Here is a 23,636-nt window from a genome sequence, read left to right on the forward strand (position 1 = left end):
CCAGTAGCTGGGTGGAGATAAAAGAAATAAACTTCCATCAATCTAATACAGTTCTCACTCAGACACCTGATAGTGAAAAAAACTCCCATTAATGAAACCCATTCAAAGCCTTTAACTCTCAAGTGGTTAATGTTTAAAAAAGCAAATGAACTTCCATTCTGATGTCATATTAAAGACAATAAATAGCCTCTTTAAACTGTCAAACTGCAAACTCAGAACCCTCGCTAAGATAATTGTTGTTTTTGAAACTCAGTCAAGCATTAACAACTTTAGGAAATGTCAACGAAGAACTCTATTGAAACTGCCAGTCAGATGGTAATGATTTTTTTCTATGTTACATAAGGTAGCCAGTCAATCAAGTAGTCCAGCAGAGGACTTTTTTAAACTCTTACTGAAAGCTTCAAAGGGTTTTGTTTTCATTTTTAAAGAGCAGGGTATTTAAAATCAGATCATGATACTTAAACAAAGCTTATTGACCCTTCAAGAGCGTTTATATCTACTGTATAAATTTGTGACTCCCACACTGAGAAATAAGGGCCCTGGACCAGCCAAAATGGAGTCTGTTTGAACTTAACACTAAATTAAAATGGCCCTGCCGAGTTTGGGCTTCCCTGCTGTGTGATTCCTGCCTTGCCCCTGTTGGAAAAAATTGGATCTGTTGGAAATGGCAGTGGAACTTTCGTATCCGGGTCCTGTCTACCATTTTTAAAGGTCCATGGAGTTTTCCAACTCTGCTAAAATCTAGCCCATTATCTAGGCAACATTTCAGTGCTGTACGGAAGGATGAGATATGAAACCAAAGCCCCTCTGGCCTGTTAGGTGGACATTAAAAAATTCCAGGCTACAATTCAAATAAGAGGTCATTTCTCTCTAATGTCCTAACCAACTTTTATCCCCCAACCAGTATTACTAAATCGGATTATCAGGTCACCATCTAACTGCTTACTGTGTGTACAAATTACCTGCCACGTTTCCTCATACTTCACCAAGTGCAAAGTGCAATGAGATGTTGTATGTTTGCAAAGCTACTATATAAATGCATGTTCCTTTGTTCTTATGGTTCACAAAAGTTATGAGTTATCCTTTGAGAACAGCATTATATCTTATTTAGATGAGGGGTTCTTTTTCTGGAGGCTCCAAATTTGCTTTCTTAACAATGCGAGGCGGACTTTGGGATAATGTTAGAAATTGGGCGATAAAGTTGCAAATGTATCTTTCCAGCAAGCACCTAAGTAAGACCTCGTGCACGTACATCAACTTGAAGTTTGTTCTTAATTTCACATTCTGACCAATTATGTTCCCTGATACTGCAGAACAGTTCACAAAAGTGAGCAAAGTGAAAATCAGAACTGCTCCACTCCTTAAATAGGCTGAAAGTTTAATTTTATTTGACCAAAATGGTTCCACCAACAGCAAGCACTGGTGGCAATTGATATTTGTTGCCATTGGTGATTTCCCAGGAACAAAATCAACTTTAAGGTAATGCTCACCTGCTACCTGCACATTTCCTCACTTGTACTGGAATGTAACATCTCGAGACATTGCCACAACATGAAACAGGTGCTGCAAACAAGTTGTGTTTACATGAGGTTCAGCTAAATGCATATAATTATATAATTAGCAGTGGGTAAGATGTCAAATTGCTTCTCATCGTCATCGCAACCAATTTCAGTGAAACTACACCATGACAGAGAGTCCATGCCTTCAGGAGTGAGGGGAGCAAAACAGATAATGAACTCCAGGTAATTCTTACCTCATACTCACTCATATTAGGTATAAGAACACCGGTTCAAGATTCAAGATTTAGTTTGCTTATTGAAACTTGTATCATTGTAACTTTTTTTAACTTTAGCTTTCTAAAATGTCCAATTATAGACAGAGGGCCAGATTTTCGCTATCAAGGTGGGCAGCTCAAATCAGGAAATTTCTCGACTTGACAGATCCACATTGGTTTAAAAGATCAGTCAGACCCCATTTTTGTTCCAGGCAGGTAGGGGTAGGATCGAGTCTGGTCCCCTAGAAGCAGATGTTAGGCATCACGGGAGTGGGCAAATAATGAGGCAGGTTGGTTAGAAAGCCTGCTTCTGCTCTTTGGTTCTGCATACCACCTGTTTTAGAAACTTTTAGGATATCTAGCCCTCCCTCTCTACCCCCCTCCACCATGGGCAGATCTCAGGAGGTAAAAAATCCCATCTAACAATCTAATACAGCTCTCCCTGCTACACACTTGATTAAGAAAATAAATGCTATTCATGAAACCCACTGTGAATCAAAGCAGTCCAACAGAGGCTTTTCTTTTAACTTTCAATAACAGCTTTAGGCTGTTTTTTATATTTTTAGAGTGGGGGATTTTTTTAAAAACTTCATATCACGACATTTAAACAGACCTTATTTGTGATTCAAAAATGATTATGTCTACTGTATAAATTTGTGACTCCCACACTGTGGGTTCAGGCTTTGGACCAGCCAAACGGGCTCTGTTTGAACTCAGTGCTAAGTTCAAATGACCCTGCTGAGTTTGGCTTTCTCTCCTGTGTGAGTTCTGCCTCCATTTTTGCAAGCCAGAATTGGAAGTCTGAATCGGGGATGGGACTTCCACATCTGGGTCCTGCCAACTATTTTAAAGATTTCTAATATTCGAAAGATTCTTCCCGACTTTGACAAAATTTGGCCTGAGCTTTTGAACAGTCATTATACGTAATACGAACATGAGGGCAGCAGTGGACCATTCAGCTCCTTAAATCTACTCTGCTATTCAATTAGATCCTGGTTGATCTGTATCTTAACTTCAGCTACCCACTTTGAAATTGTAAGCCTTAATATCCTCACCAAACAAGTCCATCAAGTTCAGTTTTAAAATTTTCAAGTGACCCCTAACCTCAAGGGCTTTTTAGACATGAGATTTCCAAGACTCTCAAATTGTTGTATTATAATGTAATTGAAAGAAAATTACTTTAAGTGCAAAATAAATTTGGCATTGCAAAGACAAATTACACTTGTGATTCTGAAGTGCTTGAATTATGCTATTTTTGTCGAAAATGAATCAGAAAATTGTTAAATTCATGGTACACACACACATATATATATATAAAGCTTGTAAGTTGAATCTTTCATTTGAAGTTTCGTAATGGCACTAAATGTGAAACAACTAGACACACACAGAATTCATTCCTGAGGTTCCCTAAATTTATTTCAGTATTTGTGCACTCAGACAGTACAAACCTTACAGTAGTTTTCCCTAAAAAAATATTAACAAAGGTTCTGCAACTTTGTTTTTTTAACAAGCCATGTTATTTAGGTCACAGTAACAGGGATTTTCAATACAGTCTTAAGAATCAGTTAATGTATTTCAAAAACATTTTACATAAACTATTTCCTAAATTGAGAAAATACATTATACAGTCCAAGAAAAAAGGGAGTATTGCACTTGAAAACTGCATTCACCTGTATAGCATAACCGGTTCAAGTTTGGAGAGTTTGTTGTAGACTCTTATGATGCTTATACCACTGAGTGACAAGAACTTGAGAGGAAAAGTCATTAGAATTAAATTTAGGCTACAAATAGCTGCTGCCAACGCCCGACATTGGAATAAAGTAGTTTTATTTTAAATTTTTAATTAAAGCATTTTAAAAGATTTAAAACATACTATAGTTGTCGATGCTGAAACTTTCTAAATAATTGCATAAAAGTTTACAGTTTCAGTCGTCTTACAAAGGTATGTTATAAGGAAAATGTACATCCAGAGTTTTATGCAAAAGAAAGCATATGTTGCCACCATTAAACAAACCAAGGAAGAGGTTCCAGTTACCCGATTCCAGTAGCAAATGCACTACAAAGCTAATGTACCTTTTATTTTTCAAGCATTTTCATGTATAAAACTACACTTTAGTACAAAAATATGTAAACAGCTTATACCTAATGCTTCAGCAACAAAAAAGCCCGAGGATTTAGAACAGGGTCATTTGTTCCAGATTAGAAAATGCTACATGAAACAGGAAGTGAGTCTGGTTAAGAACTGACAGTGCTTCACAATCAGTTGAATGATCACAGTTTCAGAGTTTTAATACATCCTTCCCTTGTTGCTATATGTTCAGAAATTAACAATAGTCTCCAGTACTTTATGAAAATTTCCAGTAAGTGCATAGTTTGGGTCCTAATTTTGATCCCCCCTTCAACGAGCAATCTAAATGTGAGAGGTAATCTTTATCCACGGAGCAAGTGCCACGAAACAGGTTGTTAGGCATGTCATCTGACTGGAACTGTATCATTCACCTATTCTTATAAGTATAGTTCAGGATTCAATGGGTTAAGACTGTGATAGTCAAAAAGGAGCACCATCAGTGGATTAATACTGAGCCTGTGATTTAATATATTTTACCTCATAACCAAGTAGCAATGGCCTCACCTAACGATTCATTTTTTTCCTCCAACTTCACACAAGTTCAGAGACTTACAGAGAAGACATTCCTTTTCAATTATTTTGATCAACATTGAAAACTATAAAAAAAACAAGTGCTTTTATTCTCGTTGACCTCCACTTGGTTAATTTGAGTGTTCAAAATGGACAAAGAGTATTAATCTTTTACTCCAACTCCATCTAGAAGTTAACGGAGTTTAAGACATGGTTCATCCTTGAACCTACACCATTCTTTTCTTCTTCACTGTAATTCTATATATGAGTCGTTCATTAGCTTGTCACAGCTGCACCTACGCAAGGACCGGGTTGAATGATACAACGTTCTTCAGATGACATGACTGACAGCTCATTTTCATAAACTAAGGGCTAATTTTAATTCCCACAATGCCATATATGAGTGAAAAATCACATTACTGCAAATGAGTGGAATATACTCACTACAGTATATTCTTGGTCCATGGATAGTAAAAACAAGGCAAATCTTCTGTCACTAGGCCACATCTGCCTTTCAGTTATGTCAATGTGGGTGTCCAAATACAGTTCTTCATCACTGTCCTAGAGCTCAGAGCCTAGTGGAATGTATGTTCTCCCCGAACAATGTGCGATGAGAATTCATAGCGATCCTGGCTTCTGTAGCCACAGATGTTGCACTCAAATGGGTCTCTGAAACCATGGCAGCCCATGTGAATGGTGTACATGACATGGTCTAGAAACAGCACACGACAGTGCTCACAATTGAAAGCTCTAATTTGCTCGCCCTCTCCACTGAAGACCCTGTATATCTCTTTAGAGGTATGAGACAAAACCTTTGTTGGTTCCAGAGCCTTTGATTCCTCCTTTGTGTAAGCAGGACTTTGCTTGTTCCGAGGAGTTAAGGCTGGGATTCCAGGATATTGTTGACCACTTCGATCATCATGGCTGCTTTCTGTGTCAGTAGAATCTAAACAGCTGTTACTAGGAGATATTCCTCTTTCTGCTGTCTGATGTTTAGCTCTTATAAGAGAAATGGGACCATCCACTGTATTTTCGTGGTTTTCTGCTATTTCCCTACTGCTTGGCCTTTCAAGCCTGCTTGGATGGTATACCTGAGAGTAGACAGCATTCATAACTGGAACTCCTTCTGCCAATGTGCTGGGCTGATGCTGCATCAGAGGTCTGAGGGATTCAGCTCCAAGGTATGTAATTGCATTATTGATGGCTTGATCCATCATGTGCGAATGCATGAACTCTGCCTCTTTCTCGTAGTTCAAGCTCATGTTATAACCGATGTCTGGATAATTCAAATGCATGAACTTTTCACCTAGAAAAAAACATTGCCAGTAAGTGAGCTAATCCTTACATATGACACACTCAACCATTTAGATAGTTAGATTTTCGCACATTTTATCAAGCAATTTAAAAATATTTACTACTGGTTTGGTCAGAGAAGAATTAGGAATTAACTATGACATTCAATGTTGGATTACACTTCTAAAATTCAAAGTCACAAGCAACACACTGATATCTCAAATGTGACTTGCATGGATCATTTGGTGTAAATGCGGTTATGTTTGATCTAATTGGATGGCAGAACAGACATGAAGGTAACATTGGGGTTTGGCTTTTTCCTTCTGCACAGGAAAAGGATTGATTTTGGCCTTCTTCCTTTCATCTCAACCCTTCGTGATGTATGTTTCCAAATGCATTCCTGTCCCGTGGCATCTATTCAACTTCTCCTGCTCTATTTTCTTCTTAAAATTTGCTTATGTTCACCTAATCCTTAAAAATGTTAATCCCTTTTACCATGCTATGCCTACAGTCCTAACATTTGCACTTTTCAAAGTTATGGAAATCTGTGATTAATTAGAAAATTATCCCTCACATTGACACATCTAATTAAGTCGATGATCACTAGTTTGACTTATTCACTGGTGATTTTATTCCCAACGTTAAGCACCTCTGAAAGTGCAATCTTGAACATCGTTTCTACAAGGTTTTGCCATAGTCTGGCACAATGCTTTTCAAAAATCCCCATCATATAGTCTCCCAACAAACTTATGTCAATGGCTATCTAATGTCCTCTCAAATCACTCCAGGTCAAGTTGATGGGTCATCCTGTGACTATTTTTAAAAGAGGTCTGTCCTCTCTCCTATAATTAAAACAGAAAGTGCTGAAAATACTCAAGATAGCATCTGTGGAGAGAGGAACAGAGCTAACGTTTTGATTTGAATGACTTCATAATTTGAGATGACCATAACAGCATCTGTATCTGGTTTTAAGGATACAAGCCAAGTTAAATGCAGCTTCATTTTAGCAGCCAATCATCACAGCCATGTTCCAAATCCCAGCTTACCTTTCAGTAAAGCCACAATAGAGCAGCTAAATAATTTTTATCTAATAGTGAAAAATACCAATTACGTGAATGAAGTGCCAATATTTCTTTAAAATACTTATACTCAGCAAACAAAACAGTCCAATCAAATCACAATTTGCACAAGAACAATCTATTCTGTATTCTCTCTTCAGTTCCCATTTCACGTATCCTCTTGAAAAGGTTAACTTTGAAAAGGCAGCTGATTCTTAAGAATAATGTAATACCCAATAGTAAAGAAAGATGGCAAATCTCACCAACAAATTTTTGAGGTGTGGAGCTTTTACGTTTTCCCACATTGCTTGATAGCCTCTCTATGACCGCGGGTCTCTCAAATGACATTAGAGAAATGTGGTCTGCCACTGGATCCTGCTCCTTGTATTCATCTGCTGCACAGAATAGAGTATAGAGCATTCAAAATATAAACACACCATTCCACAAAATGTTTCATCTTCAAATATCTTTTTACATCATAGTATAATAAAATTAATATATAAAATGTAGAGTTTTTTTAAAGATTAGTTTATCAGGTGATATTCTTACAAAATATTTCATCTCTAGTCTATCGGATCGGCTGTGTTTAAAATAAACAGAATAATTCAAGTTCTAGGAGCACTGAAAATGTAAGGTTTTGGCAACACAATGTTTCAATAATTAATGTATGTTCTTTAAACAATGTAAAGAGTAAAAATGGTGTTTTCTGCTTAACCGTATTGAAGCTTGACAGAAATTTTATGTGTAAACTAAGATTTGGAAACGTAGGGCAACACTAAATGATTAATTATGCCCTTTGTCATGTGACATGAAAAGATATTATCGTTGACTGTTTTCTTGGCTGAAATTTAATTTTCTGACAGACCCATCCACAATTTTTTCAGATTTAACTGGAGCTATGTTCTGCATTGTAACTGACAAAGGATATTGCTGCCTCCTAAAGCTGTCTAAGACCTTTCCTGCTTCCTTTATCAGATTTATCAGATGATAACATATTTAATACTTGATTGGAAAAAGGCCAAATCCATGTTCTATGTCTGTACTGGTTCCAAACAATTATCACATTGATTCTGCTAATGTTTAATCAGGAAAATATTCATTTCAGCAAAGTATCAACTAGGGATTATCATATGTTATTAATAATTAATATTACTTGGTGCAAATTAAGTATACTAAAATGGACTAGAAAATAAAGAAATTAATTGTGCACCAAAGAGGGAAGAACTTAACAAGGAGTAAATCTGGAAACATCTGCAAATTAGAAATGAAGTGTTCTTCTGATAGTCATTTCAAACCGGTTATAACAGCAGTTCATTTTTATTAGGATGCTATAATTATATTACAGATTGTATTTTTTTATTTTTGTTTCCCAGTGCAGGGAGACCTAGAATGGTTTGATATTAGTTGGCATGTTTTACTTGTTGCTTCTAAAACAAAAGCAAGTATCTTAAAATGGTAGAGAGATTCCAGTTGCTTTATTGAATTAAAAATGCATTAAAAAAATAGGAAATAACACTAGTGTTGGTGCAAGATGGGAGTTCTTCTGTTAAAGAGTTAAAGGCACACAAATTATACGTGTTACATATGGAAGTGAGTTAAAACTTTTACGGCAAGATGAGAACTTAACTTATTTTATGCTTCACTTATAAATACATTCGGAACACAACTAGCCACGTGGTTATTGTAGATATTTGTTAGGTTTATTGTTAACACTCGCTATATCAACTGCTTTCTCACTTATCATGCATTTTGCCCTTTTATTCCTATATTAAGCTTCTCATCATGAAAAGTGGGCAAATAGAACTGGGGGCACCCCTATAGCTCCAAATCTAAACGTTGATCTGTGCATTAGGTTTTCAGTCCAACTGAAGATGAATATGGGTCAGCTGGTCTGTTCTGCATATTTTAGGACATTCCCCTCCACACAGTTTGGCTGAGAAATGACAGCAGTAATTTTTGTAATGGCGGACAGATTGGAGCAATCTATCCAAGTTCAAACTGCCAACAGCAAAAGATTTTAATGGATTGTTTTATTCATTTAATTAGTCTTTTGCTGACTAAGGTGAAAAAGGATATTTCTGGTGAGTGGTCCATTATCTCTATGAGTTATAGTATCAGGATTTTCTGAAATAAAACAATAAAATGCTTGTAATTCTTTGCAGTGTTTCTGATCGAAGCCAAACTAGTGAGGAAAATGCCAATTATAGACTTAGTGGGCTGAACTTTCATTCTGGGGTCAGGACATTGATGTCAAGTACATTTCCTCAAGACGCTCTCTGAACAGCCTATATACATTTTTACAACTGCAGGGTCTTCATAATAAGAGTAAGTGGGAGAAACTCCTGGTCAGCTATGCTCAATATGGAGGGATGGCCCTTCAAACTTTAGTCTCTAGCTTCATGCTAGCAATCAGGACAATCAACTCGGGAGAGCAGATGATGGCACAGTGCTTAGCACTGCTGCCTCACAGCGTCAGGGACCCAGGTTTGATTCCCGGTTTGGATCACTGTCTGTGCGAGTCTGCACATTCTCCACGTGTCTGTGGGGTTTTCTTGGGTTCTCCGGTTTCCTCCCACAGTCCAAAAGACGTGCTGCTTAGGTGCATTAGCCATGCTAAATTCTCCCTCAGTGTACCCGAATAGGCGCTGGAGTATGGCGAGTAGGGGATTTCAGTAACTTCAATGCAGTGTTAATATAAACCTATTTGTGACACTAATAAATAAACTTTAACTTTAAAGTAGCTTTATCTCACTATTTTTCTTGGGTTGAAGTAGGGAAGACTTGCTTACTGAATGAATTGAAAAAATTATGACGTGAGGTACCTGGAACAATCAAGAGCCCTACACTTATACTGGCACTGAATGGCGAACAAAAAACCCAAACTGGAGTAAGTTTTTAAAAATTGAAAATGCACCCTAAATCAGCTTTTAAAAAAATGTTCCCTTTGTTTTTAATAAGACCATAGCTGTTTCTAGTATGTAGTCTAAAAATTTTACATCAAATTACACAGGAATTACAACACAGAAACAGGTCACTTAGTCAATGTTCCTGTAAAACCGGGCGCTCTCCAAAATCATTATACAGGCTCTGCAATAGTTGGCTCATTTAAGTTACCATGAGAGCTTGGCTACATAAAAAAAATTGAAGGGACGGCCATTCACTTAATTAAATCACCCAAACACTTGAAAAAAAATCGAGGGAGTGTTGCACTCAGCCAAATTGGTCTATGTCAATCTTTATGCCCTACCTGAGCCTTCTCCCACCTTTCTTTATCTAAACTTATCAGTTTAAACCTCTGTTCCTTTCTCACTCATGTAAATCATCTTATTTATTTTCTTAAAAGAAATGCAAAGTATTGCAATAATTTTTACAGAATTTGTGACTGAAACAGAGGTTTAAATGAAAATACTGCAAGGCCCCAAAATGAAAAAAAAAACTTTTCAGAAATGTTTTCTAAGCAAGTTTAACTAAATTTAAATGGGCTAAAAGATAATAATTGTTCATTTCTTAAGCTTTCTTGGACACTGGCTATTAATTGTGATTGATAAATTGATTACTTATTGCTTCACAAAATAAGATTTCTCAAGGAGTACCTTTTTAACTGTAATTAGCGAAATGAATCAGTAATTTGAGGAAAATCTGGGATCAACAAAATTGACAGCTGTTTTAAAATGGCTATTAAATTTGATCATATTGTGGATTCATATTTTTAATGCATTTTTTATTTCAGGTTTTCCATTTAGGAAGTGTGAAACCATCCAAAAAAGCATTCAGTATGTTATCGTAAACACAAGCTTTTGACAACAGGATAAAAAGAGACACTCTGGTCTTTTTCTCTGAATGTGTCTAATATTGAATTTATCTCCAGTTTGGAAGAATGCATACAGTAACTGTCAGCAATCATTTACTAGAATTGAATATTTCTTATGGAAATGTCTGATAAACATAATTGCCAGCATGGAAATATTTGGGTGTGAAAGCACTAATAGGAAAATCTGAAAAGATAATACCGTCACCTTTTTCACATTAATATTCAATCATAACACTATGTGTAGTAGGAAAATATAGTATGTGAAGTAACACTATGCCCACGTCAGGATGCCTCAGTTCTACTATTTCCTTTTAATAGTAGTAGCTTTGATAATAAAAATAATTGCGTTGGCTGGCGATTCTGGGTATTACAGAAAACATACTTAGTAATATCTAAAACTGTACATATTATCAAGATAGAAAAGATAGAGCTTCAAGGTAAAACTATTGAGGAGTCACTACAAACTGGAACTCCTTCACGTCATCCCACCCACCCTGGTGATTCATGGGCTGTGTAGCCTCCACGCCGGCATTCTGCTGGTAGTTGTGACAGCGCTCTTTATGCTCCTCCAGTGAACTGCGCTGTTTGTAGCTTCTACCACAGTAGTTGCACTTGTGAGGCTTGCCCACTGTGGAAGGAATTGTACTCAAGTTACATCATCATTATTTATACCAATCATTTTCAATAAGCAGTAAAGGTGTTTAAAAGGAAACTGTGCATCATAAGTTTCATAAAGCGTGAACCAAAGGCAACACGTACATTTAACCTATAGTCTGCAGCAAAATGTGTAGAGAAGCAGTTGACTGCTACTGACTCATCTTTTTTTGAAACCACTACAAAAGCACATGGAATGGGAAAGCCACCAGAATTACATTGTCTTATATGTTATCACTGAGTATTTTCCTGATTAACCTTGCCTGTATGTCCTCTGTTAACTTCTTACTATGCCATGGTTGGTGGTTGGGGGTGGGGCAGTCTTGTTTGGCAGGGTGGGGTTCAGGGAATGAAAAGTTGCAGAATTTTCTGGTTCCATTACCCATGTTCATTGTTCCTGAAACTGCATGGAGGTTGGGTTAAAGAAGCTTTTTCAAGCTATAAGTAGTTTGGAGTGGTTAAAAATGCAAGCCTTTTGCATTTCAAATTTTGTTTCAATTTAAGGAACAAATTATAAAAGTCTTGTTGTATTGCGAATTTAAATATTTGTGTTTTAAAAAACAATAAAGCAGTTAAGATCATTTTAAGGCTGTTCCATTGTTTTATGAAAAACAAAAGTTTTCTTATTCATTTTCTAAACCTTTTAGGATTAAATTATGTACAAGCATTTTGTATTATTTTCTTTACTAGTGAGTGCATTGATGCGTCCTTCATTTCATCAGTTGAGAGAATGGGCTACACATTTATGGTGACTGAATATTACAAATTGTATTTTTATTTGTGCCATTTTGGACTTTTTATTAAGATTAGAAAACGTTTTTAAAAATACAAGTTTAATTACAATAACAACCCTTGAAGTATCTCTTTATAATTAAGAGAACTTATGGCAACTGAATAAGTCAGCATCTGTTTTTATTGCATAGGATGCTGGAATTTTCACCAATATTTTCATTTTCCTTGCAAAAAAGTTGAAAATCTTGCTATGGGCCCTTGTGAGAAACAAAAGTATGATTATAGAAATACATCAGGACAAATCCAATTTTCTCAATGTTCCTACCATGTTTGTGCTGATTGTGATATTTAAGATTTTCTCAAAATAAGTGAGTTTTTTTGTTCTTATTTGATATTTAAAAGTTTGAAACATCAGTTATTCATGGAAATATAATAATTTCAGACTCTTTTCCATGAACTATTAATAAGTCTGCAAAAAAGAAATATTTTTATTGATCTCTTCATTAAAAACGCTATTTTGTCGCAAAGAAATTAGGGCATATAATGGGATTATGACAACATTTAGTTATTGCGCAGCAGGACAGTTCAATAGCAGAGTGGAAATATACACTTTGATAATGAAGTTAACAATGTTATAAACTTGGATTTATTCAATCTTCCATAAACTGGGACAGTCTGGAATAAATGAAAGTTTGCACATGCATTCTCAATACCACCTTGTTTTGTCAGGCAAAGTGCACAAGACATGTATCTTGCTGCTTTGCTCCCTCCCTATCTTTAAGTAGACCAATCATTCATCATGAGGCTTTTTTACACTTAGATCGGCAAGAACCAGTGTAACACATTGAAAAGTTACAGTAATAATAGTTAGGCTAAAATTGGGATTTGCATTTGGGCATGGTCCTTATCCAAGGGAGCTTTACTGCCAAATCTACCCAGCTGTGCTGTTGAAACGTTTTGGTTACCTACAACAAAATGGTTGAAAGAGCATAAGTATTTAATGACATCAAAAAGCTCAGGAGCACATGTTTAATCGAGTTTGCTGCAAATTAAGGGTGTGTGTTTCTCATTGGTTTTAGTGTTGGAACAATGGTTTAACACTAAGTTTCCCTACACGCCAAAATAGATACTAAACTCACAAATCAATGAACACCTACTTATTTAATATTTCCTATGTGACATAAAAGAGTTAAATTCTGCAAATAGTAACAGCCTGGATTAAATGCAGATCTACAGAACATCAATTCAGTGCTTTATAACTGATTTACGAAGGCTCTGGGACGATGTAAATGTAAAAACTAAAAATAATTTACTGTTGTGAGTAATGCTTACATGAACAAAAATAATTTAAATATCACAAAAATTAAAAGCCACAAATTAATGTAAATTTAATTGTATGCTTGCTTCAGATACAAAGGATATTATACTAGACAAAAATAAATAGTAGCATCAAAATAGTGTTGTAATTAATGCAACATTGCATGTTAGGAACAAAATACATTAAATTTACCTTTCGAGTTGGTGCAATTAAGTTGAGAAGGTAATGGTCAAACCTGGTTCTACAAAGTAAATATTAACAAAACTACCAATAATATATGTAAGAAATAAAATAACTTTAGAATATTATAAGCAATTTGTTTTAAATTATGATGTCGTACTATGCCTACACTTAACTAAAATGCGTAAATATGTAGCTACAGTGCCCGATTATAGGGACAATCTTCAAGCTCTATTTTGTAAACTGGGTGAGACAGGATACAAACTGACTGTTAACATGGCAGCTTTGTTTTGATAAGATGCCGTTCACACCATATTAATTTGTAATTATAGATTGTATTATCAAAGAAGTTTAGGCAGAGGCACCCAATTTTTAGTTCTCATTTGCTGCATAGTCTTGAGACCATGTGTAAAGTTTATATTCATGTATTCATTTATTTACATATATCTCAGGTTGCTGATACAAACAGATTGTGTTCTAATTAATGATTTATCCACCAATGTGATAATGGTCGGAGTTCTTCGGCTATTCACGTTGGCAGGATTTTCTGGTCCAGCCAATGGCAAACCCCTCATGTGGACTTTCCAGCAGCATAGGGTGCAGTCAATTGGAAATTACAGAAGACCCTGCCACCGGCGAATGGCGCAAGGAGCAAGGTGTTCATACCCGCAGGTTCTTTGGGTCTCATCCTTTTTTTCAAGTACCTTTTTTCAAGGGTTTAAACTCTGAGGAAGTAGGAGTAGGCTGCAGGGGATTCTGGGAGATTGTGTTTTTTAGTATAAAAGTCACTCTATACAGCGGGCAGTGTCGGGAGTGGGCTGCAGAGTGAGTGGGAAGCTGAGTGAAAGCTGTAAGGGCTTTGGCTCACAGGGCTTCGGGGGAAAGGGTGAGCAGGGGTGAGTTTAATTCATTTTTGCTGTTTCTACCTGGTACTGGCAAGGTATCTAGAGGGGATGGGTGTGCAGGCAGTGCTATGTTCCTCTTGCTCTATGTTTGAGGTGAGGGACGACATGAGTGTCCCTGCTGATTACACCTGTGGGAAGTGCACCCATCTGCAGCTCCTCCAAAACCGTGTTAGGGAACTGGAGCTGGAGTTGGATGAACTTAGGATCATTAGGGATGCAGAGGTGGCCATAGACAGAAGCTTTAGGGATACAGTTACTCTGAGGAATGAAAATAGATGGGTGATGGTGAGAGGGGCTGGGAGGAAGCAGTCAGTGCAGGGATCCCCTGTGGTCGTTCCCCTTAGCAACAAGTATTCCGCTTTGGATACGGTTGAGGGGGACGACATACCAGTGGTGAGCCGCAGTGAGAGGATCTCCAGCACTGTGTCCGTCTCTATGGCTCGGGAGGGTAAGGGGGAGAGTGGGAGGGCAATAGTTATTGGGGACTCGTTAGTTAGAGGGATAGATAGGAGGTTCTGTGGCAGCAAAAGAGACTCGAGGATGGTATGTTGCCTACCGGCTGCCAGGGTCCGTGACGTCTCGGACCGTGTCTTCTGGATTCTTAAGGGAGAGGGGAAACAGTCACAAGTCATGGTACACATTGGTACCAACGACATAGGTAAGAGAAGGGACGGGGATTTAAAACAGGAATTTCGGGAGCTGGGCTGGAAGCTGAGAGCCAAGACAAAACATGCGGTCATCTCTGGTACGTTACTGGTGCCACGTGATAGCGAGTTGAGGAACAGGGAGAGAGTGCAGTTAAACATGTGGTTGCAGGGATGGTGCAGGAGGGAGGGTTTCAGATACGTGGATAATTGGAACACATTCTGGGGAAGGTGGGACCTGTACAAACAGGACGGGGTGCACCTGAACCAGAGGGGCACCAATATCCTGGGAGGGAAATTTGATACGGCTCTTCAGGGGGGGTTTAAACTAATTTGTCAGGGGAGTGGGAAAAGGAATTGTAGTCCAGAAGTCAGTGTTGAGGGTGGTGAGGTATTGGGGAAGGTATCAAGGTCAAGGGTGGGTACCGGTAGACAGGAAGGTGGGTTGAAGTGTGTCTACTTCAATGCAAGGAGCATCCGGAACAAGGTAGATGAACTTGGGGCGTGGATTGGTACTTGGGACTACGATGTTGTGGCCATTACGGAGATGTGGGTAGAATAAGGACAGGAATGGTTGTTGGACGTTCCGGGGTATAGATGTTTCAGTAAGTGTAGGGAAGCTGGTAAAAGAGGTGGAGGAGTAGCATTGTTAATCAAGGATAGTTTAACGGCTGCGGAAAGGCACTTCGAGGGGGATCTGCACACTGAGGTAATATGGGCTGAAGTTAGAAATAGGAAAGGAGCGGTCACGTTGTTAGGAGTTTACTATAGGCCCCCAAATAGTAATAGAGATGTGGAGGAAGAAATTGCTAAGCAGATTATGGATATGTGTAGGGGTCACAGGGTAGTTGTCATGGGGGACTTTAACTTTCCAAATATTGATTGGAACCTTTGTAGGTCAAATAGTTCGGATGGGGCAGTTTTTGTGCAGTGTGTGCAGGAGGGTTTCCTGACACAATATGTGGATAGGCCGACAAGAGGTGAGGCCACATTGGATTTGGTACTGGGAAATGAACCGGGCCAAGTGTTAGATTTGGTTGTGGGAGAGCACTTTGGAGATAGTGACCACAATTCGGTGTCTTTTGTTATTGCAATGGAGAGGGATAGGGCCGTACGGCAGGGCAAGGTTTACAATTGGGGGAGAGGTAATTATGATGCGATTAGGCAAGAATTAGGGGGCATAAGATGGGAACAGAAACTGTCGGGGAAAGGCACTAATGAAAAGTGGAACTTTTTCAAGGAACAAATACTGGGTGTCCTTGATAGGTATGTCCCTGTCAGGCAGGGAGGAAATGGCCGAGTGAGGGAACCATGGTTCACGAAAGAGGTGGAATGTCTTGTGAAAAGGAAGAGGGAAGCTTATGTACGGATGAGGAAACAAGGTTCAGATGGCTCGATTGAGGGTTACAAGTTAGCAAGGAATGAGCTGAAAAAGGGGCTGAGGAGAGCTAGGAGGGGACATGAGAAGTCCTTGGCGGGTCGGATCAAGGAAAACCCCAAGGCTTTTTACCCTTATGTGAGGAATAAAAGAATGACCAGGGTGAGGTTAGGGCCGGTCAAGAACAGTAGTGGGAACTTGTGTATGGAGTCAGTAGAGATAGGTGAGGTGATGAATGAATACTTTTCTTCAGTGTTCACCAAGGATAGGGGCCATGTTTTTGAGGAAGAGAAGGTGTTACAGGCTAATAGGCTGGAGGAAATAGATGTTCGGAGGGAGGATGTACTGGCAGTTTTGAATAAACTGAAGGTCGATAAGTCCCCTGGGCCTGATGAAATATATCCTAGGATTCTTTGGGAGGCAAGGGATGAGATTGCAGAGCCTTTGGCTTTGATCTTTGGGTCCTCACTGTCCACGGGGATGGTGCCAGAGGACTGGAGAGTGGCGAATGTTGTTCCTCTGTTTAAGAAAGGGAATAGAAATGACCCTGGTAATTATAGACCGGTTAGTCTTACTTCGGTGGTTGGTAAATTGATGGAAAAGGTCCTTAGGGATGGGATTTTCGACCATTTAGAAAGATGCGGATTAATCCGGGATAGTCAGCACGGATTCGTGAAGGGCAAGTCGTGCCTCACAAATTTGATTGAATTTTTTGAGGAGGTAACTAAGTGTATTGATGAAGGTAGGGCAATTGATGTCATATACATGGGTTTTAGTAAGGCGTTTGATAAGGTCCCCCATGGTCGGCTTATGATGAAAGTAAGGAGGTGTGGGATAGAGGGAAAGTTGGCCGATTGGATAGGTAACTGGCTATCTGATCGAAGACAGAGGGTGGTGGTGGATGGAAAATTTTCGGACTGGAGGCAGGTTGCTAGCGGAGTGCCACAGGGATCAGTGCTTGGTCCTCTGCTCTTTGTGATTTTTAATAATGACTTAGAGGAGGGGGCTGAAGGGTGGATCAGTAAATTTGCTGATGACACCAAGATTGGTGGAGTAGTGGATGAGGTGGAGGGCTGTTGGAGGCTGCAAAGAGACATAGATAGGATGCAAAGCTGGGCTGAAAAATGGCAAATGGAGTTTAACCCTGATAAATGTGAGGTGATTAATTTTGGTAGCACTAATTTAAATGTGGATTACAGGGTCAAAGGTAGGGTTCTGAAGACTGTGGAGGAACAGAGAGATCTTGGGGTTCATATCCACAGATCTCTAAAGGTTGCCACTCAAGTGGATAGAGCTGTGAAGAAGGCCTATAGTGTGTTAGCTTTTATTAACAGGGGGTTGGAGTTTAAGAGCCATGGGGTTGTGCTGCAACTGTACGGGACCTTGGTGAGACCACATTTGGAATATTGTGTGCAGTTCTGGTCACCTCACTATAAGAAGGATGTGGAAGCGCTGGAAAGAGTGCAGAGGAGATTTACCAGGATGCTGCCTGGTTTGGAGGGTAGGTCTTATGAGGAAAGGTTGAGGGAGCTAGGGCTGTTCTCTCTGGAGCGGAGGAGGCTGAGGGGAGACTTAATAGAGGTTTATAAAATGATGAAGGGGATAGATAGAGAGAACGTTCAAAGACTATTTCCTCGGGTGGATGGAGCTATTACAAGGGGTCATAACTATAGGGTTCATGGTGGGAGATATAGGAAGGATATCAGAGGTAGGTTCTTTATGCAGAGAGTGGTTGGGGTGTGGAATGGACTGCCTGCAGTGATAGTGGAGTCAGACACTTTAGGAACATTTAAGCGGTTATTGGATAGGCACATGGAGCACACCAGGATGATAGGGAGTGGGATAGTTTGATCTTGGTTTCAGATAAAGCTCAGCACAACATCGTGGGCCGAAGGGCCTGTTCTGTGCTGTACTGTTCTATGTTCTATGTTCATCAAAGTCAGCCCCTTGCGGTGGATTCTCTGGCAGCAGGGCGGCAGAGCCACACAAAAACCTTTCGACTTCAGTGGGGTTGGAAGATCCTGCCAATGGCTCCATCCGCTGTGGTGGTGGCCAGAAAATCCCAGCCATAGGTTACCCTTTTTGTCTTTCCTTAGTTATCCTCTTACTCTTAATGTATTGATAAAGCATCTTTGACTTCTCTTTGATTTTACTCACCAACATTCATTCATGCCCTCTTTGCTTTCCCAATTTCCTTTTTGACTTCACCCTTGCATTTTTTATTTTCCACTTGGCTTTCTGTGTACTGAATTCTCGGTGTCTGAAGTAAGATTTCCTTTTCTGTTTTATCTTACTTTGTATGTTCCCTGACAGCCAAGGGGCTCTAGAATTGGCTGTCCCATTCTTTTTCTTTATGGGGACATGTTTTCTCTGAACCCCTTAGAATGTCTCCCGCTGCTTTAACATTGATTTACCTTCAAGTAGCTGTTTCTTGTCCACTTTTGCTAAATCAATCCTCAGCTTAGTAAAGTTGGCTGTATTCAATTTTGAACTTTTAACTCCTGTTCTATCTTTGTCCTTTTCCATTAATATGTTAAAACTAACTAAATTATGATCACTTCCACCAAAATGCTCTCCCAAATGCCACTCCTTCCACCTGGCTAGCTTCATTCCCTAAAACTAATTTCAAACCATACTCTCTCTTGTTGGACACCACGTACTAGCCAACAAAGTTCTCCTGAATTCACCTCAAGAATTCTGTTCCCTCCATTCTTTTCACAATAAAACTATCCCAGTTAATATCCCCTACTATTACTGGCATGTTGTATTTGCACCTCTGAGATTTGCCTACTTATTTGCTCTTCTATTTCCCTCTGGGACTTGGGGTATATAGTACACCCCCATTAGTGTGACTGCCCCTCTTTTGTTCCTTCGCGTAATCCATATGGCCTCATTTGATGATCTTTCTAACATTCAATCCCTCCCCATGCTGCAATTATTTATTTGACCAGAATTGCCACCCACCCTTTCTATCCTCCTCCTCCATCTCATCTGAAAACCCTGTAACCAGCAACACTGAGCTGCTTTTCCTGTCCCTCCAAATAGAATCATAAAATCCTACAGTGCAGAAGGAGGCCATTCGGCCCATCGAGTTGCACCGACAATAGTCCCACCTGGCCCTGTCCCTATAACCCCATGCATTTACCCTAGCTAGTCCCCTTGACACTAAGGGGCGATTTAGCATGGCCAATCCACCTAACCCGCATATCTTTGGACTATAAGCCATGTTTCTGTAATCGCTATGATATCATACTGTCAAGTTTCCATCTGTGCCCTTAGCTTGTCTGCTTTATTTGAAATAGCTCCCTAAATTCAGACTGCAGGACCACATCCTTCTTTCTCTTCGGAGTTTGTGCCAATATGGACCACAGCACCCTTGCTCCTTAGGGTGCTCTACACACCATCCTGGATTCACACCATAATAATGTTAGTTGTTTACTGACAATTACCAAACTGTAAGAAGCTTTTGCACAACATGTGCCCATGGAAAAATGAGAAAGAAGCAGTGTTAGAGAAGAACAGCCTGGAAGTTTTCTAATGGTCATCATAAACTTCACTGTGGACGTACAAAGTCATTGGGTCCTACCTATGATTCCCTCATCTACATTCAAACTTATGGTTACTTTTATTTTAACCAATGTTAAACCAATGGTTTCTATTTCCCAAAACCAGGGAATGGCTATTTGTTACAAACAAATGATTAGTAATATAGATACAGCAAAAATTTGGAGTGGGATTCTCTCGTCTCCCAGCTGCATGTTTCTTGGGACAAGAGGTGGCGGATTCTCTGGTCCCACTGCTGTCAAGGGATTTTCCACTGTAGCTACCTCATGCTGTGGGCAGGGGTGTGCTGGCGACAGGACCAGAGAATCCTGCCACCAGTGAACAGCCAGAGAATCTCGCCTAAAGACAATCTAGAGGAAAAATATACAGGGATAGAGTGGGACTTTCTCACTGCCAGAATGGTCCACTCCAACCACAAGTCAATGGACTTCTGGCTGGGCTGTCAAATCTCCCATGGCTGGACCTATCACGTTGGGGCTGGAAAATTCCAGCCATAGAGACAGACACACAGATAACAAGAAAGTAGGTAAAAGTATCAGATTGGCAATACTACAGCATATATGAAAAGACAGGTGGGGCATATGCATCCTCTTAGGATTACTGCAGATATCAATGAACTAGCAAAATTCAATGGACAAGGCTCTTAATGGTAGTATGATTTGTAGGTTAACTCCTACAGCACCAGAGTCACCAAGGAAGTCTGTAACCCGTTACTTTAACATTTTACATCACAAATCAAGAGGAACAAAATCATTCAGTGCAATAATAAAGCAGGAATATCTTTGGAATTGTTTTATTATTTAAACATAATAATATGAATAAAATAGTGGTTAGCTGATATCCAGTAGTGTTACACATGGACACAATTTTGTAAGAAATGTTGAATTATTTTCTCCCAATTTACATTCCATTTATGATCCAGGAACATAATTATAAAGAGATTTTTTTCATCATCCAAGATTGCCATTCTTTGCTTTTGTCACAAAGTTATCAAGAACTAATGAGCAACACATATCACAGATCAATCATAATCTCAGACTGCCCCCACAAATCAATAACAATACAGCATTCAATACCGATGAACATCAGTCACGTGGTTACTCTAGAAAATTGAAATCTGGAGAGCATCAGTCCAATGCGGCCTGCCTTTATTAGTGTTGACCCCATATTAAGTACAGAACAATTAGGTAGCTCACATAAATAGCTTCAGCATAAAAATCACATGATCACTTCTGGACTAATTAGAATCTTAAAATGTCAAAGTTGAAAGATCATGTGATCACAAATATTAAAGAGATGGACAAAAGACCAAATCACCCATCAAACACATCCTATACATTATATTGCAACTTAACCCAAACTCTCTGTACTCCCCATCCACCAGCAAGCACATAATCTCCTGGAAGAGGCAAAACCCGAGGCCAATTCAGGGGAAAGAAATATGGCAATTTCCTCTCTAACTCCCAAAGGTGATGAAACACATTGCAGAGAATCACAGAGAGCAGGAGATACTATACCCAACACCTCATCTATCTGATATATACGAACATACAAACATACATACATACGAAATAGGAGCAGACATAGGCCATTCACCCCTTGAACCTGCTCCTCCATTTGATAAGATCATGGCTGATCTGTTTGTGTTTTGGATTCTACATTCCCATCTACTCTCAATAACCTTTGATTCCCTTGCCTAACAAGAATCTATCTACCTCCACCTTAGAAACATTCAATGATCCTCACCTCCATCACTTTCTGAGGCAGAGAGTTCCGGTCTCACAAGCCTCAGAGAAAAAAGTTCTCTTAATCTCTGTCCTATAAGGGAGACCCCTAATTTTAAAACATCCTTTCCACATCCACCTTTTTGAGATTGTTCATGATCTTATATACTTCAATCAAGTCACCCCTCAATTTTCTAAACTCCAGCAGAAACACGTCCAGGCTGTCCAACCTTTCCTTGTAAGACAACCGATCATTCCACGTATCAATCAGTAAACCTCCTCTGAACTACTTCCAATGCATTGATAGCCTTTCCAAAAGAAGGAGACCAAAACCGCATACAGTATTTGAGATGTGGTCTCATCAATGCCCTATACAACTGAAGTACAACATCCTTACTTTTATGCTTGAGTCCCATGTAATAAATGATAGCATTTCATTCACCTTCCATTAATTGCTGTGCCTGCATATAACTTTTTGTGGCTCATGCATGAGAACACCTAGTGAGCAATTTCACATTTTTGCCCACTCAAGCTGTCTATATCTGTCTGCAACCTCCTTACGCCCTCTTCATAACAAACTTTCATATCTATCTCTGTGTCATCTGCAAATTTAGTGACCATGCCTTTGCTCCCCTCACCAAGTCATTGATATAAATTGTAAAAAGTTGAGGCAAATGCTATGATGGAAGGCCTCAATTAGGAACTTGTCCTATTCCCCTTTGAAAGCTTGCAATGGCATCAACAATTTGTTCAAAGTCTCTCAAACTTTAAGGTATTTCTATGTTAATGTAATTTATGCTCATGTCTCCTGGGAGTCACTCAATATCTAACTCAAATGGTTGATTCACATGACCAAATCCAATGCTTTCATTATTTTAAATGCTTCAATCAAATTTACTCAAATCTACACTGCTCCAGAATAAAAAAACACAGCTCCCTAAGTGTATCATATGCAAAGATTAGACATCAATTTTGTGGCTCTCATATGAATCTTTTCTAGTGTCTCTATATCATATGAAGGAATGAAAATTAACACATTTTAGATGAGGCCTAACCAAGGTCTTATAAAAGGATAATTATTGCTTTTTGTTTTGTATTACATTATCCTCGCAATATATCCCAATATTTACTTTTACTGTAGCCTCATGGCAGTGGTCACTAAGCTTAACACATTTCACGTATTGCAACAGAAATGCCTTTCTTTTACTTATCAATTTTCTAATTTAAACTCCCAAAGCCCATCATCCTGATCATTATTAAAGGGTGCAGAGAGCTTCAGCATCGATCTCTGTGTCACTCCACTAGTAACTGGTCCCCAAATCCACTGCTATTATAAAGATACTGGTACTTACAAATAGCTTTCAAACCTCAGGATAGCAAGTTGTTTTAAAGTCAACTTTGAAGTGTAATCACTGTTGTAATTTAGGAAATGTTATGTAATACATTGTAATGCTTGAGACCAAGTCATTCCTGAATTTTGGAATTTTCTGGGTTATAGAATTACGTCAGAATGCCTATCTACAAGTGCGTGAACTGGAAAACACCATAGATATAAATATTTAGCTGAAACATAAAACAGTGATAAAACATTATCAAGCAGTAATAAAAATTGGTTTACTTATCCATTCATATCTCTGCTCCCAAAATACTGTACTATAATGATTCCACTGACACCAAGGGAAAGCTTAGGTCTGATCAAAAGGTTTCTGATAAACTTGTGTTTCTAAACAATATATTTTCAGCCTGGAGAAGTTACAGTGTATTTATAACAACCTTCAGCTATTGGGATGCAACCCCTTTCTTTATTCAACTCAGGATCTGCCCACAGATTCCACAGTACTCTACCTTAACAACTGGCTTATTTTGTCAGTGTGTCTGTTCAAAAGGGAGAGTAATTTGTAGGTACATATTGTTGCATATATGTTCAAAAATCAGCTAAGTCATTAATTACATCCCTTCCTCC

The 23,636-nt window shown here is 38.8% G+C and overlaps 1 protein-coding gene across 12 annotated transcripts in view; it reads right to left on the minus strand.

The window, feature by feature from the left end:
- Positions 1-3,166: 3,166 nt before the first annotated feature.
- The window catches only part of LOC144503877 (zinc finger protein Helios-like), a 124,034-nt gene continuing 103,564 nt past the window's right edge, over positions 3,167-23,636 (minus strand). For 7 of the 12 annotated variants that reach the window (XM_078228896.1, XM_078228892.1, XM_078228894.1 and 4 more), the window contains 3 exons: positions 11,068-11,202; positions 7,027-7,158; positions 3,167-5,718 (listed from right to left, as the gene is read on the minus strand). In XM_078228896.1, the coding sequence (XP_078085022.1) occupies positions 4,988-5,718; positions 7,027-7,158; positions 11,068-11,202 (998 nt within the window). In that variant the 3' untranslated portion in view covers positions 3,167-4,987. The remainder of the gene's footprint in view (positions 5,719-7,026; positions 7,159-11,067; positions 11,203-23,636) is intronic. The other 5 variants (XM_078228897.1, XM_078228893.1, XM_078228902.1 and 2 more) reach the window with 2 other exon arrangements.

This window comes from Mustelus asterias, chromosome 14 (genome assembly GCF_964213995.1).
Source record: "Mustelus asterias chromosome 14, sMusAst1.hap1.1, whole genome shotgun sequence".
In the NCBI taxonomy this organism is placed as follows: domain Eukaryota; kingdom Metazoa; phylum Chordata; class Chondrichthyes; order Carcharhiniformes; family Triakidae; genus Mustelus; species Mustelus asterias.